At 47.4% G+C, this 19131-nt stretch overlaps 1 protein-coding gene across 1 annotated transcript in view; it reads left to right on the plus strand.

Moving 5' to 3' along the window:
* Positions 1–19131, plus strand: part of LOC147689399 (vomeronasal type-2 receptor 26-like) — a 204468-nt gene that overhangs the window by 113698 nt on the left and 71639 nt on the right. Inside the window, exon 2 of the mRNA XM_086940081.1 lies at positions 311–538. Coding sequence (XP_086796207.1) covers positions 311–538 — 228 coding nt within the window. The remainder of the gene's footprint in view (positions 1–310; positions 539–19131) is intronic.

Genomic DNA, 19131 nt, shown 5'->3' on the forward strand with positions numbered 1-19131 from the left:
GTCCCTGTCACCGAAGCCATCTTGTTATTTCTACAGCACTATTACTCCCTCAACCTAGCATGGTAGCAGCTCTTCACTGCATCTTCTGTCTGCAGGACTACACCTGGACAACTGCAGTTGTCATGAGCTGCATTGGATTGGTCACTTTATGATATCCGACTCCCCAAACGTGCTTTATTCACAACGTCTGCAAAAATGGTATGCCTATATGTAGCAGCTAAGTCATGCCCTGCCCAATGCTATAGGTATTATTGCAGCATAGTGTTATTTATTCACTGTGTCCTCTTTCAATTTCTCTGTGTTCTTCCAGTTACATCATTACATGAAGAATCTTCATTTTAAAACTTCCTCTGGTGATGAAATCTACTTTGATGATCAAGGGGATCCTCCCACGCGCTTTGACATTTCCAGTTGGATTTTCTACAACTTCAGTTATGCTACATGGACCAAAGTGGGAAGCTTCCATCTAAACCCTTCTGGGGAAGAACAGTTCATCATTGATGACCGAGCCATTCGTTGGAACCCCGACTTTAAACAGGTAATGGCTTCTGTCTGATTTGGGAACAAACTTGAAAAAAAGGTGAGAAAGATGTGAAAAAAAATGTGGATGTGAAAGAACAATATTGATAAAATGGAAAAGTAATTGTTATTTATTTATTTTATTTATTTATTTTTATTTTATTTAGAAGTTTTCTATAGCGCTAACAAGACCCGAAGGTAGCAGAGCGCTTTACAGTAAAAGGAATGAAAAGGTGGACAAAAAGACACATAACAAATAAAGGTGATCATCAAATGACAATTAGGGGGGAGGAGAAGTTCGTACAGTAGGACTTCTTGGTAATAGGATACAGAGTTATCACATAGTTCTGGGGATGGATGTTGATCCTAGTTACCCAGGACCTAGGGAACAGATGAGGAACAAGGATTTGAGTTGGCTCTTGAATTCCGCATAGGACGGTATGGTTCTGATATGCGGGGGGATAGAGTTCCATATTTTGGGGGCATTTCCTGTGAAGGAGCAGTCCGCAGTTTTCTTCTTTCTGGTTTTTGGTAGGATGAGCAGCAGGGAGTTAGAGCTTCTCAAGATTCTACTTTGGCCAGCTTTTGTGAGTTTGTTTGCCAGGTATTCTGGTTTTCCGGTGTGGAGGGCCTTGTGGGTTAGGCAGGCCGTTCTGAAGGTGCTACGCATATCCACCGGGAGCCATTCAAGTTCTTTGAGTGCAGGGGAGATGTGGTCGGATTTTTTGCATCCTGTGATCATTCTTGCTGCAGCATGCAATGTTGTTTTTAATGGAGCCAGGTGTGATTTGGGGATGCCTGTTAGGATTGAGTTCCCATAGTCCAGTCTAGATAGAACTAGAGATTGCGTGGCTAGTTTAAGGTCCTTGTTGGGAATGAAAGGTTTGATTTTGTTCAGAAGTCTGAGGTTAAAGAATGCGCTTTTTGCCGAGTTCTTAATGTGGTTTGTCAAGGTTAGTTTGGGGTCTAAGGTGAAGCCCAGAGATTTTACGGAATCAGCTAGCGTGAGAGAACCTTTAAGAGCATCGATCGACTTCAGCCACTCGATGATTTGAGGGTTGTCTTCTTTGTTTGAGATGAGAAGAGTTTCGGTCTTGTCGGGATTGAGTTTCAGGTGATTCTTTGTCAGCCAATCTTGAACATCATTTAAGACGGCATTTAGTCTGTGGATGTCGTTGAGTGAAGAGGTTTCCAGGTAGATCTGTGTGTCATCCGCGTAGAGGTGGAAGTGGATATTGGCATTCCTGAGTAGTTTGGCGAGCGGTTCCATATAGATGTTGAAGAGCTGAGGAGAAAGTACTGCTCCTTGGGGGACACCCTTGTTGACTTGCTGGGATTCGGAGGTGAAGTTCTTCATTTTTATTATTTGGGAGCGGTTGTGTAGAAAGGAGGAAAACCACTCGAGAACTACCTCACCGAGGCCAGCTCTTACTTGCAGAGTCTTGATGAGGAGCTTATGGTCCACTGTGTCGAAAGCTGCGGATAAATCAAGGAGTATGAGGAGGCAGCATTTGTCAGCGTCAAGGGAACCGTGAATGTCGTCTATGATGTTCAGCATCGCGGTTTCTGTGCTGCGGCCTTGTCTGAAGCCGGATTGGAGGGGGTCTAGGAGATTGATGTTATCCAGATGATGAGTCAATTGCAGGAGAACGCATCGTTCCAGTGTTTTGGCGAGTAGAGGGAGGTTAGATATCGGTCTGAAATTGTTCAAGTCAGTGAGGTCAAGACCGGGTTTTTTCAGCAAAGGGGTGACTTGTCCCATTTTTAGACAGTCGGGGACCACTCCGCTTTGTAGGGAGCTGTTTATGATTTTGCCCCAGATAGGTGCTAAGGTGAGCTTCATTTTTTTGATTAGTGAGGGAGGAATGGGGTCTGAGATGTGAGCTGAAGGTTTGGAGGTCGAGATCAGCTAGATTATCTCGGTTTCCTGCACGTGGCGAAAGCTTAGCCAACGGAGGGGGGAGGAGCCGGATGGTAGGGCATGTGGGATGGCCGCGTTGTTCTTCGGGAGGTGTGAGTTGTTGATGTCTAGAGATAATTCGATTTTTAAGACTTTATCGTTGAAGAAGGTGGCGAAGTTATCGCATAGTTCTTTGGACTCCTGCAGGGGTGAGGGCAGAGGCTTGGATGTTTGACGTCTGATTATGTTGTAGAGCTCCTTAGGTCTGTTTTTGGAATTGGCTAGTGCCTCTCGGAAGAAGCTGGATTTCTTGTTTTTGATGTGGTTGTTGTATTTCCTGCGTGCTGTTTTTAGTTGTAAGCGAAGGATGGCTGTTGGGTTGTTTCTCCACTTTCTTTCTTTGGCTCTCAAGGATCTTCTTTCTGCGTTGAGGTCCGCATTGAACCAGGTTCTAGAAGGGGTGGCACGGCTTCTTTTGAGCTTTAGTGGAGCTAGATTATCGAGAATGGAGACTAGCTCGGAGTTGTAGTGGTCGATGAGATCATTGGTCGAGAGGTGCAAAGAGTTGTCTGGAAGAAGTGAACTTAGTTGACCTTCTAGAATGTCTTGGGGTACTTGGGAGAGGTTTCTTGACCATTTGGGGGGTCTTGGGGAGGTTTAAGCGGGATGATGGGGTGATTGATGTGAAATAGGATCATATGATGATCTGACCAGTCAACAGGTAGTATGTGGTTGACCGTGATTGAGTTCTTTTGTGGGATGATGGCGTCCAGTGTGGCTCCTTTGTAGTGCGTCTCCTCAGTGCAATGTCGAGTAAGGTTGTTGTCGGCGAGGAGGCTGGATAGCGATCTGATTAGAGGGTTATGGATTTTGTTCCATCGGAGATTCAGGTCACCAAGAATTATGTTGTTGGAATCACCGAGAGCGTCTTGTGCAATCAGGTTGGATAGTTGATCTCCAAACTCGTTGTTTCTGCCCGGGGGGTGATAGAGTAGATGACACAGTAGAGAGTCGTTATCTTTGGTTTTGATGACAGCGGATAGACATTCGAATGAGTTGTACTCGAAGGAGGAGGTTTCTGTGATGCTCCAGCTGTCCTTGTGGATGATAGCAACCCCACCTCCTCGTTGATCTATCCTGTCTTTGGAGATGAGGGAGAAACCAGGAGGTACCAGTATGTCTAGGCAGGGAGGAGATGCCTTGTTTAGCCAGGTCTCCGTGAGGAACGCAACGTCAATGTCGTGTGTGAGGATAGCTTCGGCTAAGTCCGTTGCATGTAGTGAGGCCGATCTGCAGTTGATTAGGAGGCAGTTGGTGATTTTCTCCTGATTGCTGGTGGTTTTGTCTTTAGCCTCTCTAGGTATAGCGGTGAGGACTGGTGATCTCTGTCGTTTGAGGGTGGGTAGGTCTTTCCGGTAGCTCGTGATTACTTGGATTTTAGATTTAGGTGAAACTGAGATGGTAGGGTCGTAGGTAGTGGCTAGTAAGGCTGCTTCTCTGTCTGACATAGGAGCTTCTGATCTGCGCGGTCTGGAGGTCAGGTGTTTTGAGCCTGCTAGGGAGTGAGAAGAGATAGTGGTCGGGGGCCTGGTGCATGGGGCTCTGGAGTGTTCGGATTTTTTGTGACTGGGAACCAGGTCCTTTGGATAGGGATCGATCGGGTGGGCATTGAGGGCTACTGTGGGCCCCTGGGTGGTGTTGGCGTTGGCGAGGAAGGGGGTTCGGAGAGGGGGTTTGTGGGGTTTGCAGGCTATACCGAGGTTAAGAAGGATTTCTATTAAGCCCTGGGTGATAGTGTCGACCTGGTTTTCAAGGGCTGTGAGCCGCTTTGTTATGGAGTCAATGGGGGGGTTGTGAGCAGCTGTGGTGGGGCCGAGCGTGTTATAGTTAGAGAGAATGGGTTGAGAGATAGGGATCGGGGTAGTGGGAGTGGGAGGTTTGGGGAGAGGGCTAGGGGGAGGTTTAGACATGGGAGAGATAGGGAGAGGGACAGGAGGAGGTTTAGACAGGGGAGGTTTGAGAGTTGGGGGGAGACTAGAGGGGAGGCTCGTAGGCTGGGGACTGCCTGTTGGCAGGAAGGTAATTTTCCTAGGCGGTGGTCGGAGGCTGTGGCTGGGGGGGGTGAGATGGTTAGAGGGCGGGGTAGGGGGTGAGGGTTGGGATTCCTGTTGGTGGTGGATGGGTGGGCGAGGGGGATGAGATATGGCGGGGGGAGGGGGAGCCTGGCGGGCTGTGTGTGGATCGAGAAGGGGCGTGTCGAGGTCTTCTCTGTCAGCTGAGAGAGTGGTCGGTGAGGGTGTTGAGGCGAGGTGCGGAGGGGTAGGGAGGGCTGACTTGAGAGAGGGAAATAAGGAGTCAAAAGATTCCAGGTTATCATTGTTGGCTTGTATGAGGACTGTGCCATTGGTGAAGATAGTCACGGTAGTATAACCTCTGCCAGCTGATCTGAACGGAAGAATCGCAGTTAGTTTGCAGCTGTGAGGAGTGGAGGTAGTTTTGGCGATGAACATCCGCGTTCTGATCGTGGAGATCCAATATTCGGGTCTTTCGGTGTGAAATATTAGATCCATCTTCATCGGTCCTATGGAGGTCGAGTGGTAGATGTCAGTGATTAGGGTTTCTTTATGTTTGCGGATGAGTTTCTGCTTGAAAGTGCGTCGAAGCTTTGTAGAGAGGAGGGGGGGGGAAGATGATGGTGAAGGCGTTCCGACTGTGAGGTTTGAGGTGGGCAAGTGGGACTGGAGAGGGAGGAGGAGGCTGGTCCCGGGCCATCGTGGGGATGGAAGAGGGGGGAGGGGAGCCTGATTGAGTTGCGATGTGGGGCTTGGAGCTTCGGTGGCCCAAGGTGGCGAGCCGTGGGGTACCAGTAGAGCGAAGAGTAGAGCGAAGAGGGTGAGGCTCCAGGCCTAGGAGGGGGTCTTAAAGCCCGGGTGATTCTGCTTAGGAGTTTGCAGGTAACCAGGCTCTAATTGGCAGTTGGACCTTTGTGAGCTAGCACCATGGGACTGGTGTGTGATGGAGACTCTGATCAGGAGAGGACATGCAAACTGCCTCCCGGACAAGCACTTCGACAGCCGGAACAGTGCAGGATCTAACCTGATGCCGTTCTATGGTTGCTGTTAGTGAGCTCTACCGGCCCTGATCTTTCTGATAAAACTGCACCCTGTCTGGCCATTGACTGTCTGTATCAGCAGGTGAACCACAATAAATCTCAGTTCAGCTGCCCAACTATACTCTGAGGGGCTTATGTACTCATTTTTGGCTCAGGGCAGCTCAACAAGTCACTTTGCTGCTCTGCCCTGCATCCGGAGAAAAGGGCAGGATGAGATATGGCACATTCCTGTGCTTTCTCACTGCACTGGTGCATAATTGGCTGCCTAGCTCTAATGCATACACCCTTGCACAAAGGTGCAAGGCTGCCTGCGTTGTAGGAATTATTGTTTTTGCGCAGACAGGAAAGGACACCTTCCTGCACAAAAACAACCAATGGAGGCATTTTCCTCCTTCGATGTGTGCTGCACATTGCAGCACACAAAGAAAGAGGAAACAATGAGGTGAAATAAAGTTCTTTATTCTCACGCATTTCCAGCATTACAAGTCCTTCTCAATCTGGGGCAGCCTAAAAATCTATGGGTGTTGCGTGGGAACACCCACCGAGTTGCCATGGAATGCCTCTTTAATGTAATTGTGGGCCGAATATTCGTTCTGCTCGTGGAATTTGAGGATTTTTGGCAATTTTGCGATCCGCAAATCTCGCGAAATTGCAGACAAATCAGCAAATCCGCGAGCGGGACGAATTTTCCATGAAGCACTTACAGGGTTACAGCAGGTGCCCAAGTTGAAGCTAATTTCTTTGTAACCATTTACAAAATGGCAATGAATACAAGAGGTACCCCTTAACTGAAATCAAGGGAAATAGGGTTAACTAACCATTGAAACAAAGTGTTCCCTTGAGCAAGAAGGAATACAAAAAAACGGTGAGTCAGGTAAAAACGATAACAGAAAACCAAGTAAATATAAAGAATTCTTACAATTTATTAGAAATACAAATGTTAAAAGAAGAGTGGTCCCGTCGGGACCCACTCAACACAGATAAAATATTAAAAAACAAAAAAACTTTTGACATTCAATTTTGCCAGCAAGATTGAATCACAAGGACAGAATCATTGCACCATCAGGATTCAAGCAAGCCGGGCCGACGAGGCTGAAATGCCAGAAACCGGTCCCCGGTAGCTTGTCTCCTTCCCAGTTAAAGAATTGGCTTGGTAGTTTGGTTTGCCCTGTTCCCATCATGCACTGGGACAGGAACGGACTAATTTGCATATAGCCAGGTTCTGAAGCTGGGATGGTGCAGTGAGCTAAAAAACGGTGATGGATCAAGCCCTGATCTCTTGACTGGGTAGGAGTATTCTGCATCATTCAGAAACTCTGTCCATCACCTTTTCCAAAATTGATTTTATCCACACTATGTGTGGGAGGGTATACTCAGACGTGAGTCCCTAGCTCATTGCACCATCAGGATTCAAGCAAGCCGGGCTGACGAGGCTGAAATGCCAGAAACCGGTCCCCGGTAGCTTGTCTCCTTCCCAGTTAAAGAATTGGCTTGGTAGTTTGGTTTGCCCTGTTCCCATCATGCACTGGGACAGGAACGGACTAATTTGCATATAGCCAGGTTCTGAAGCTGGGATGGTGCAGTGAGCTAAAAAACGGTGATGGATCAAGCCCTGATCTCTTGACTGGGTAGGAGTATTCTGCATCATTCAGAAACTCTGTCCATCACCTTTTCCAAAATTGATTTTATCCACACTATGTGTGGGAGGGTATACTCAGACGTGAGTCCCTAGCTCATTGCACCATCAGGATTCAAGCAAGCCGGGCCGACGAGGCTGAAATGCCAGAAACCGGTCCCCGGTAGCTTGTCTCCTTCCCAGTTAAAGAATTGGCTTGGTAGTTTGGTTTGCCCTGTTCCCATCATGCACTGGGACAGGAACGGACTAATTTGCATATAGCCAGGTTCTGAAGCTGGGATGGTGCAGTGAGCTAAAAAACGGTGATGGATCAAGCCCTGATCTCTTGACTGGGTAGGAGTATTCTGCATCATTCAGAAACTCTGTCCATCACCTTTTCCAAAATTGATTTTATCCACACTATGTTTGGGAGGGTATACTCAGACGTGAGTCCCTAGCTCATTGCACCATCAGGATTCAAGCAAGCCGGGCCGACGAGGCTGAAATGCCAGAAACCGGTCCCCGGTAGCTTGTCTCCTTCCCAGTTAAAGAATTGGCTTGGTAGTTTGGTTTGCCCTGTTCCCATCATGCACTGGGACAGGAACGGACTAATTTGCATATAGCCAGGTTCTGAAGCTGGGATGGTGCAGTGAGCAAAAAAACGGTGATGGATCAAGCCCTGATCTCTTGACTGGGTAGGAGTATTCTGCATCATTCAGAAACTCTGTCCATCACCTTTTCCAAAATTGATTTTATCCACACTATGTGTGGGAGGGTATACTCAGACGTGAGTCCCTAGCTCATTGCACCATCAGGATTCAAGCAAGCCGGGCCGACGAGGCTGAAATGCCAGAAACCGGTCCCCGGTAGCTTGTCTCCTTCCCAGTTAAAGAATTGGCTTGGTAGTTTGGTTTGCCCTGTTCCCATCATGCACTGGGACAGGAACGGACTAATTTGCATATAGCCAGGTTCTGAAGCTGGGATGGTGCAGTGAGCTAAAAAACGGTGATGGATCAAGCCCTGATCTCTTGACTGGGTAGGAGTATTCTGCATCATTCAGAAACTCTGTCCATCACCTTTTCCAAAATTGATTTTATCCACACTATGTGTGGGAGGGTATACTCAGACGTGAGTCCCTAGCTCATTGCACCATCAGGATTCAAGCAAGCCGGGCCGACGAGGCTGAAATGCCAGAAACCGGTCCCCGGTAGCTTGTCTCCTTCCCAGTTAAAGAATTGGCTTGGTAGTTTGGTTTGCCCTGTTCCCATCATGCACTGGGACAGGAACGGACTAATTTGCATATAGCCAGGTTCTGAAGCTGGGATGGTGCAGTGAGCTAAAAAACGGTGATGGATCAAGCCCTGATCTCTTGACTGGGTAGGAGTATTCTGCATCATTCAGAAACTCTGTCCATCACCTTTTCCAAAATTGATTTTATCCACACTATGTGTGGGAGGGTATACTCAGACGTGAGTCCCTAGCTCATTGCACCATCAGGATTCAAGCAAGCCAGGCCGACGAGGCTGAAATGCCAGAAACTGGTCCCCGGTAGCTTGTCTCCTTCCCAGTTAAAGAATTGGCTTGGTAGTTTGGTTTGCCCTGTTCCCATCATGCACTGGGACAGGAACGGACTAATTTGCATATAGCCAGGTTCTGAAGCTGGGATGGTGCAGTGAGCTAAAAAACGGTGATGGATCAAGCCCTGATCTCTTGACTGGGTAGGAGTATTCTGCATCATTCAGAAACTCTGTCCATCACCTTTTCCAAAATTGATTTTATCCACACTATGTGTGGGAGGGTATACTCAGACGTGAGTCCCTAGCTCATTGCACCATCAGGATTCAAGCAAGCCGGGCCGACGAGGCTGAAATGCCAGAAACCGGTCCCCGGTAGCTTGTCTCCTTCCCAGTTAAAGAATTGGCTTGGTAGTTTGGTTTGCCCTGTTCCCATCATGCACTGGGACAGGAACGGACTAATTTGCATATAGCCAGGTTCTGAAGCTGGGATGGTGCAGTGAGCTAAAAAACGGTGATGGATCAAGCCCTGATCTCTTGACTGGGTAGGAGTATTCTGCATCATTCAGAAACTCTGTCCATCACCTTTTCCAAAATTGATTTTATCCACACTATGTGTGGGAGGGTATACTCAGACGTGAGTCCCTAGCTCATTGCACCATCAGGATTCAAGCAAGCCGGGCCGACGAGGCTGAAATGCCAGAAACCGGTCCCCGGTAGCTTGTCTCCTTCCCAGTTAAAGAATTGGCTTGGTAGTTTGGTTTGCCCTGTTCCCATCATGCACTGGGACAGGAACGGACTAATTTGCATATAGCCAGGTTCTGAAGCTGGGATGGTGCAGTGAGCTAAAAAACGGTGATGGATCCAGCCCTGATCTCTTGACTGGGTAGGAGTATTCTGCATCATTCAGAAACTCTGTCCATCACCTTTTCCAAAATTGATTTTATCCACACTATGTGTGGGAGGGTATACTCAGACGTGAGTCCCTAGCTCATTGCACCATCAGGATTCAAGCAAGCCGGGCCGACGAGGCTGAAATGCCAGAAACCGGTCCCCGGTAGCTTGTCTCCTTCCCAGTTAAAGAATTGGCTTGGTAGTTTGGTTTGCCCTGTTCCCATCATGCACTGGGACAGGAACGGACTAATTTGCATATAGCCAGGTTCTGAAGCTGGGATGGTGCAGTGAGCTAAAAAACGGTGATGGATCAAGCCCTGATCTCTTGACTGGGTAGGAGTATTCTGCATCATTCAGAAACTCTGTCCATCACCTTTTCCAAAATTGATTTTATCCACACTATGTGTGGGAGGGTATACTCAGACGTGAGTCCCTAGCTCATTGCACCATCAGGATTCAAGCAAGCCGGGCCGACGAGGCTGAAATGCCAGAAACCGGTTCCCGGTAGCTTGTCTCCTTCCCAGTTAAAGAATTGGCTTGGTAGTTTGGTTTGCCCTGTTCCCATCATGCACTGGGACAGGAACGGACTAATTTGCATATAGCCAGGTTCTGAAGCTGGGATGGTGCAGTGAGCTAAAAAACGTTGATGGATCAAGCCCTGATCTCTTGACTGGGTAGGAGTATTCTGCATCATTCAGAAACTCTGTCCATCACCTTTTCCAAAATTGATTTTATCCACACTATGTGTGGAAGGGTATACTCAGACGTGAGTCCCTAGCTCATTGCACCATCAGGATTCAAGCAAGCCGGGCCGACGAGGCTGAAATGCCAGAAACCGGTCCCCGGTAGCTTGTCTCCTTCCCAGTTAAAGAATTGGCTTGGTAGTTTGGTTTGCCCTGTTCCCATCATGCACTGGGACAGGAACGGACTAATTTGCATATAGCCAGATTCTGAAGCTGGGATGGTGCAGTGAGCTAAAAAACGGTGATGGATCAAGCCCTGATCTCTTGACTGGGTAGGAGTATTCTGCATCATTCAGAAACTCTGTCCATCACCTTTTCCAAAATTGATTTTATCCACACTATGTGTGGGAGGGTATACTCAGACGTGAGTCCCTAGCTCATTGCACCATCAGGATTCAAGCAAGCCGGGCCGACGAGGCTGAAATGCCAGAAACCGGTCCCCGGTAGCTTGTCTCCTTCCCAGTTAAAGAATTGGCTTGGTAGTTTGGTTTGCCCTGTTCCCATCATGCACTGGGACAGGAACGGACTAATTTGCATATAGCCAGGTTCTGAAGCTGGGATGGTGCAGTGAGCTAAAAAACGGTGATGGATCAAGCCCTGATCTCTTGACTGGGTAGGAGTATTCTGCATCATTCAGAAACTCTGTCCATCACCTTTTCCAAAATTGATTTTATCCACACTATGTGTGGGAGGGTATACTCAGACGTGAGTCCCTAGCTCATTGCACCATCAGGATTCAAGCAAGCCGGGCCGACGAGGCTGAAATGCCAGAAACCGGTCCCCGGTAGCTTGTCTCCTTCCCAGTTAAAGAATTGGCTTGGTAGTTTGGTTTGCCCTGTTCCCATCATGCACTGGGACAGGAACGGACTAATTTGCATATAGCCAGGTTCTGAAGCTGGGATGGTGCAGTGAGCTAAAAAACGGTGATGGATCAAGCCCTGATCTCTTGACTGGGTAGGAGTATTCTGCATCATTCAGAAACTCTGTCCATCACCTTTTCCAAAATTGATTTTATCCACACTATGTGTGGGAGGGTATACTCAGACGTGAGTCCCTAGCTCATTGCACCATCAGGATTCAAGCAAGCCGGGCCGACGAGGCTGAAATGCCAGAAACCGGTCCCCGGTAGCTTGTCTCCTTCCCAGTTAAAGAATTGGCTTGGTAGTTTGGTTTGCCCTGTTCCCATCATGCACTGGGACAGGAACGGACTAATTTGCATATAGCCAGGTTCTGAAGCTGGGATGGTGCAGTGAGCTAAAAAACGGTGATGGATCAAGCCCTGATCTCTTGACTGGGTAGGAGTATTCTGCATCATTCAGAAACTCTGTCCATCACCTTTTCCAAAATTGATTTTATCCACACTATGTGTGGGAGGGTATACTCAGACGTGAGTCCCTAGCTCATTGCACCATCAGGATTCAAGCAAGCCGGGCCGACGAGGCTGAAATGCCAGAAACCGGTTCCCGGTAGCTTGTCTTCTTCCCAGTTAAAGAATTGGCTTGGTAGTTTGGTTTGCCCTGTTCCCATCATGCACTGGGACAGGAACGGACTAATTTGCATATAGCCAGGTTCTGAAGCTGGGATGGTGCAGTGAGCTAAAAAACGTTGATGGATCAAGCCCTGATCTCTTGACTGGGTAGGAGTATTCTGCATCATTCAGAAACTCTGTCCATCACCTTTTCCAAAATTGATTTTATCCACACTATGTGTGGGAGGGTATACTCAGACGTGAGTCCCTAGCTCATTGCACCATCAGGATTCAAGCAAGCCGGGCCGACGAGGCTGAAATGCCAGAAACCGGTTCCCGGTAGCTTGTCTCCTTCCCAGTTAAAGAATTGGCTTGGTAGTTTGGTTTGCCCTGTTCCCATCATGCACTGGGACAGGAACGGACTAATTTGCATATAGCCAGGTTCTGAAGCTGGGATGGTGCAGTGAGCTAAAAAACGGTGATGGATCAAGCCCTGATCTCTTGACTGGGTAGGAGTATTCTGCATCATTCAGAAACTCTGTCCATCACCTTTTCCAAAATTGATTTTATCCACACTATGTGTGGGAGGGTATACTCAGACGTGAGTCCCTAGCTCATTGCACCATCAGGATTCAAGCAAGCCGGGCCGACGAGGCTGAAATGCCAGAAACCGGTCCCCGGTAGCTTGTCTCCTTCCCAGTTAAAGAATTGGCTTGGTAGTTTGGTTTGCCCTGTTCCCATCATGCACTGGGACAGGAACGGACTAATTTGCATATAGCCAGGTTCTGAAGCTGGGATGGTGCAGTGAGCTAAAAAACGGTGATGGATCAAGCCCTGATCTCTTGACTGGGTAGGAGTATTCTGCATCATTCAGAAACTCTGTCCATCACCTTTTCCAAAATTGATTTTATCCACACTATGTGTGGGAGGGTATACTCAGACGTGAGTCCCTAGCTCATTGCACCATCAGGATTCAAGCAAGCCGGGCCGACGAGGCTGAAATGCCAGAAACCGGTCCCCGGTAGCTTGTCTCCTTCCCAGTTAAAGAATTGGCTTGGTAGTTTGGTTTGCCCTGTTCCCATCATGCACTGGGACAGGAACGGACTAATTTGCATATAGCCAGGTTCTGAAGCTGGGATGGTGCAGTGAGCTAAAAAACGGTGATGGATCAAGCCCTGATCTCTTGACTGGGTAGGAGTATTCTGCATCATTCAGAAACTCTGTCCATCACCTTTTCCAAAATTGATTTTATCCACACTATGTGTGGGAGGGTATACTCAGACGTGAGTCCCTAGCTCATTGCACCATCAGGATTCAAGCAAGCCGGGCCGACGAGGCTGAAATGCCAGAAACCGGTCCCCGGTAGCTTGTCTCCTTCCCAGTTAAAGAATTGGCTTGGTAGTTTGGTTTGCCCTGTTCCCATCATGCACTGGGACAGGAACGGACTAATTTGCATATAGCCAGGTTCTGAAGCTGGGATGGTGCAGTGAGCTAAAAAACGGTGATGGATCAAGCCCTGATCTCTTGACTGGGTAGGAGTATTCTGCATCATTCAGAAACTCTGTCCATCACCTTTTCCAAAATCGCTCTCTGACCCTTTACACAAGAGGCATGTGCACACGCATAGAAGCCCTGGCCGTTTGGCCCGGCCCACCACACACTAGCGGTATCAAACGTCTTCCCACCCTTTCCCAACTATGATGGACAGCTCACTCAAGGGACCTCAGCGCCTTTTGACGTGGTGGCAAAGTTACAGGCACACATGGTCACTGGAAACAAGTCTTCTGGCCCTTTACGCACCTGCATTGTAGGAAAAGCACTATACATTTACCCAACGAGGTAGCACTTACTGATTAGCCAGTACTCCAGTTGAGTAGAGGTATTGCACAAAACGGTGGCATCTTCGTGGATAACTATGCAGGGCAGGATTCATTCTGGCATGAGGCTCCTGTCACAAAAATTAAACCTCAACAGGAAGCCCTTACAGATATAGCAGGTGCCCGAGTTGAAGTTCAAATTCAGTAACGTTTTTAATCAGCCCAAATCATTAGTGAGCACGGTCGAGGCTGGGCAAGTGTGCTTTAACCCCATATCTGCTGTCGAAAATTAGCTGTAATACTCAAGGGAGGTCCTTGCATCCATGTGTTTCTAGAGAGCAATCCCTGTGTAGTTCCTGTGGCCAGGAGGCTGCTTTCTCCTCACCTGCTGCCCTGCTCACTCTCTGACCCTTTACACAAGAGGCATGTGCACACGCATAGAAGCCCCGCACCACACACTAGCGGTATCAAACGTCTTCCCACCCTTTCCCAACTATGATGGACAGCTCACTCAAGGGATCTCAGCGCCTTTTGGCACGGTGGCAAAGTTACAGGCAACACATGGTTACTGGAGACAAATCTTCTGGCCCTTTACGCAGCTGCAGTGTAGGAAAAGCACTATACATTTACCCAATGAGGTATCACTTACTGATTAGCCAGTAATCCAGTTGAGTAGAGGTATTGCACAAAACGGTGGCATCTTCGTGGATAACTATGCAGGGCAGGATTCATTCTGGCACGAGGCTCCTGTCACAAAAATTAAACCTCAACAGGAAGCACTTACAGATATAGCAGGTGCCCGAGTTGAAGTTCAAATTCAGTAACGTTTTTAATCAGCCCAAAACATTAGTGAGCATGGTCGAGGCTGGGCAAGTGTGCTTTTACCCCATATCTGCCATCGAAAATTAGCTGTAATACTCAAGGGAGGTCTTTGCATCCATGAGTTTCTTGAGCGCGATCTCCGTGTAGTTCCTGTGGCCAGGAGGCTGCTTTCTCCTCACCTGCTGCCCTGCTCGCTCTCTGATGCTTTACACAAGAGGCATGTGCACACGCATAGAAGCCCCGCACCACACACTAGCTGTACCAAATGTCTTCCCACCCTTTCCCAACTATGATGGACAGCTCACTCAAGGGACCTCAGCGCCGTTTGGCGCGGTGGCAAAGTTACAGGCACACAGGGTCACTGGAGACAAATCTTCTGGCCCTTTACACAGCTGCAGTGTAGGAAAAGCACTATATATTTATCCAATGAGGTAGCACTTACTGATTAGCCAGTAGAAAGTACTCCAGTTGAGTATAGTGCAAATCGCAAAAAAAATCTGCGATTTCACGGGAAAATCCACAAATTCCCGGATTGTTTCGCGATTTCGCGGGAATTCGGCACCGCAGATCAGCAAAATTCGCCCATACTTACTTTAATGCAGAGTAAGGCAACACAGCGACTTTGCCTTACTCCATATCTACAAGGCCATGAAAAGCCACATGGCGTTGCATGGCCTCGTAGATATGGGTCAGCACTCTGTGCCACAGCTGCATCAAAAAAGTGTCACTGCTCTATTTAGAGGCGGAACAATGTTGGGTTTCCACCACAGAGCCTAAATTGGCTCAGATAGTAGAAACATTTGCCTGCCGGCTTGTCTTCCACTTGACCACCATCTTACAGTAACAGATGCAGATGCCGTACAGGGCAGACAAATGTCACCACAGATCTCTGGGCTAAAATGTCAAGCTTGGCGACCCATGGCAGGGGAATTGTTTAATGACACCCTTACTCAAGGACAATGTTGGAAGTAGTGTTTTCTGGTTGTCTGAGATAAAGATCCAGCCATGCAGAATCCACCACATGCATCAAGGGCTGCTGATTACACTCGTTGTATAACCAGTGCTCACCCTTGGGTAGCTTGGCACTGAGCAGTCAGGCTTATCACAGAGGCAATGTGTAAAGCAAAGTCAAAGCAGTAACTCGCAATAAATACCCCACGCTGTACAAAATAGATTTCACACAGGACGTTTGTAAAAATTGTTTGCATTTAACACATATATGCAATCAATGCAAAATAAACATCATGTACTTTGGGGCATAAACCACACTTGGAATTATTACTAGAAGTACCGGGCCTACTTGTGTTGTGATAACATGAAGAATATGCACACTGGGGACGGTTCCTAATCAAATTCTCCAAACGGTACACAGCACCCTTATGTGGTGAAACACACTATACACCTCAGACCTGCCCCAATAATGGTTATAATTAAATCCTGCACAGTTATAGGGGGTACCCTAGGTCACAACGAAATCAGCAATATGTAAATTAGGAAATGAGACCACTTTTTAGCAGCACCTCAGCCTGGGGTCACACGGTTTAACCAGTGTTAAATGTAAAGTGATTTTGGTATGAAATAGACACATAAAACTGCACTGAAAGCCAATGTTGTGAAACACTGGCAGTACGCACACTGTCACTCCAACACACACTCACTCTTCACCGCTATGCAGTGCCACTGATACCAGCCAGTCTGTATTTAACGTTCTTACACTCATACGCACTCTAATATGGTGCACTGATACTCAGCAGGTCAACTGATAATACTCTGCAGACCCCGTGGCCCAAACCTCCCTCTACTCTTCAGTTCACCCTGACTGTCCCGCAACCTTGGATGGAAGATCCCCAGGTCCCACTTTATATTGGTTCTAAGGAACAAGAGAAGAAAGTAACAAGTTTAATGAAGAGTTTGACATAAACAATTGGGGTTTGTCCGCCATTCATAAAGTCACCCACAGGTCTCAAAATACAAAGGATTCACAAAGTCTCTTTACCCGCTTTTGAACTATCTTGGAAACATTGCTCCAGCCCATTCAATCTCTCTCACTACTACCTGGTACCACAATGTCGGTGGGTGAGGCCAGTTGGTCCACTGAGATGAGGGTCAGGAAGAAGGCAACAATGAATGGGGAATAACACAGGGGAGCCTCTCAGATGCAGAACGCATGCCCTTAGTTACACGTTGATCTGTGTCATACCCAGGCAGTCTTGGCATAAGGTCTGGTGCCCGTTGGTACGAGTCACACCATCAATGCTTCCTATTGCAAAACTGCAAACCACTGTTTCAGCCCGAAGTAATGTGAAATGCTTCCCCATGTTAGCCTTTGGGAATAACAAGTCTCATAGGTAGTGAAACACACTTGGGTATTTTACAGGCACACCTTCCTGTACATAAAGAATCTGTAAAAAAATGGTATTTGCATTTTGTGACTTTCATGTGTGCAGCATGAAGCAGCACACATAAAAGTGACAAAATAGCAGCTTAGGATTGTTTAAGTACAGCAAGGAACACCTTCCAACACATAAACAATCCTCCCCTGCACGCAGACACCCTTGCACTATCGTGCATGGGTGACTAAATTGGCGCTGCACTGCTAAGTCTAGTGCCAGCGCAGGGGGAAATGCAAGGCTGCACCATCTCCTTGTAAATATGGGGCAGCCTTGTGTTTTAGAAGTGTCCGAGTGAGGCGTTAAGCCATGACAGCTAAAGTTTCACTCTGCCACTTCCTTGTACATATGCCCCGTAGGCCCAGGCACCATCTGTGCAAGTGCATACACACACGCCTGCAAAGACAGGTGGGACATGTAGTCCCTAGCGCCATTGCCGCAAGTGCGACACTCAAGTCTGCAAGAGCAGGCTGAACACATAGCCCCTAGCACCATAGGTGTCCCTGCACAAGCACAAGTATGCAATGGCAGGCTGCACATGGGCTTACCCACTATGGGGCAAGTGTGCTCACACTTGCCTGCGATGGACACATAGTCACTAACACAAAGGGTGCAAGGGCACACACTCAAGCCAGCAACTGCAGGCCTGACCCGGGTCTTGGAACATTGTTGTCATAGGTATGGACACATTTTCATGCAATGGCGGGTCAGACACTTATGTAAGAGCACTCCTATAAACCTGCAGTGGCAGACTGGACACATATTCAAACCAGCACAGGGTCCCGTGCGCACTCCCAGGCATGCAATGACCATTGTATACACACAGGTCTGGTATGGCAGACCGGCTCATGTCTCCGAACATCATGTGGGTGCAACTTCCTAACATGTTGCAGTAGATCACTCGTAGTCACAGATAAGTTCAACAGAGATTTATTGTAGATAAACTACACAGTTCTTCCTGGCCCTCATCTCAGTGGACAAGAGAGCGTAGTGAAGACACATCCAGCCCCAACAGCTCTCAGTACAGTTAGAATACACAGAAACCAGCAACAGTGCAGCCAGGCAACCCATCAACATTCCATAAGGTGACACCTGAGCTAGATCATAGAATACAGCACTGAAGCAATATAATCAAGAGAATACAACATATCCCCCTTTCTCAATAAACAAAAGTAAGAAACAATATAAACAGAAACAAAAAAAACAAAATAAAAAAACACTAAAAATTATAACTATTGAATACTTTGTAAGTGAGCATAAAGCAGATACTCTAAAACATTTTCAATAATTTGTAAGTAAATACAAAGCAGAAACTCTAACACATTTTACATGTGGTATCTCCTAGGAACAATCCTAGATCTTGAACTCCTTCTGAAGGACAAATCAGAAGGTACACCAACCTCCTGACCAAGAGGCACAGAAGCAGGATATGAAGGAACATTCTTAACTTTTACAATCTTACCAACATTCCACCATTTTCCCCCTTCAACTTGCACAGAATTTCTGCCAACCCCGGTGACAGAAATGGAAGAACCACATTTGCTCTCACCCTTCTTCCCATGTACTGGGGACTTAATACGAGCAAGATCTCCAACGACCACAGGAACAGTCTTGACCTCTTTTTTACTGTCAAACCAAGACTTCTGTTTGGACTGGGTGTTGGAGACATTTTCTCTAACCAGATGCATGAGACTGTCAATATCAGGAAAAGACTTGATCCATTTGTTCATCCATGCGGGCTTAAAGGTAGTGTTGGACTTTTTTCCCCTTAACAAATCAAAGGGAGAAACCTAAGTTGTAGAGTGAGGGGTGGTCCTGTAGAACCAAAGCATACTGTTGAGAGAATTAAGAATATCACAGTTACAAGATCTGGCCTACTGAATACAGTCCCCCACAACTCTGTTAATTCGCTCAACCAGCCCATTAGACTGGGGGTGATAAAGGGAACTCTTAACATGTTGAATGTTGCATAGTTTCAAAAAGGATTCAAATTCATTCAGCACTTGTGAATTGAGTGCATTATCCGTCACCATGGTGTCAGGAAACCGCTCCCTCAAAAATACATCTTTAAGAAAAAGAATGATCTTACTGGTGGAGGCCTCCTTAACAAGTTTCATGTCAGGTCATTTTGAAGCATAATCAATTAACACTAAAACAAAACAACACCCTCCAGGTAAAATTTCCAAAGGTCCTGTGACATCCACACCTATTCTGGACCATGGTCCAGAGGGACACTCAATAGGAAAGAGAGGTGGACAGGAAACCTTTAAACCTTTGTCAGCAGAACTACAGATGCAACATGAATCAACAGGATCATTAATATCACTGTCCATCGAG

This window comes from Lissotriton vulgaris, chromosome 10, assembly GCF_964263255.1.
Source record: "Lissotriton vulgaris chromosome 10, aLisVul1.2, whole genome shotgun sequence".
Classification (NCBI taxonomy): domain Eukaryota; kingdom Metazoa; phylum Chordata; class Amphibia; order Caudata; family Salamandridae; genus Lissotriton; species Lissotriton vulgaris.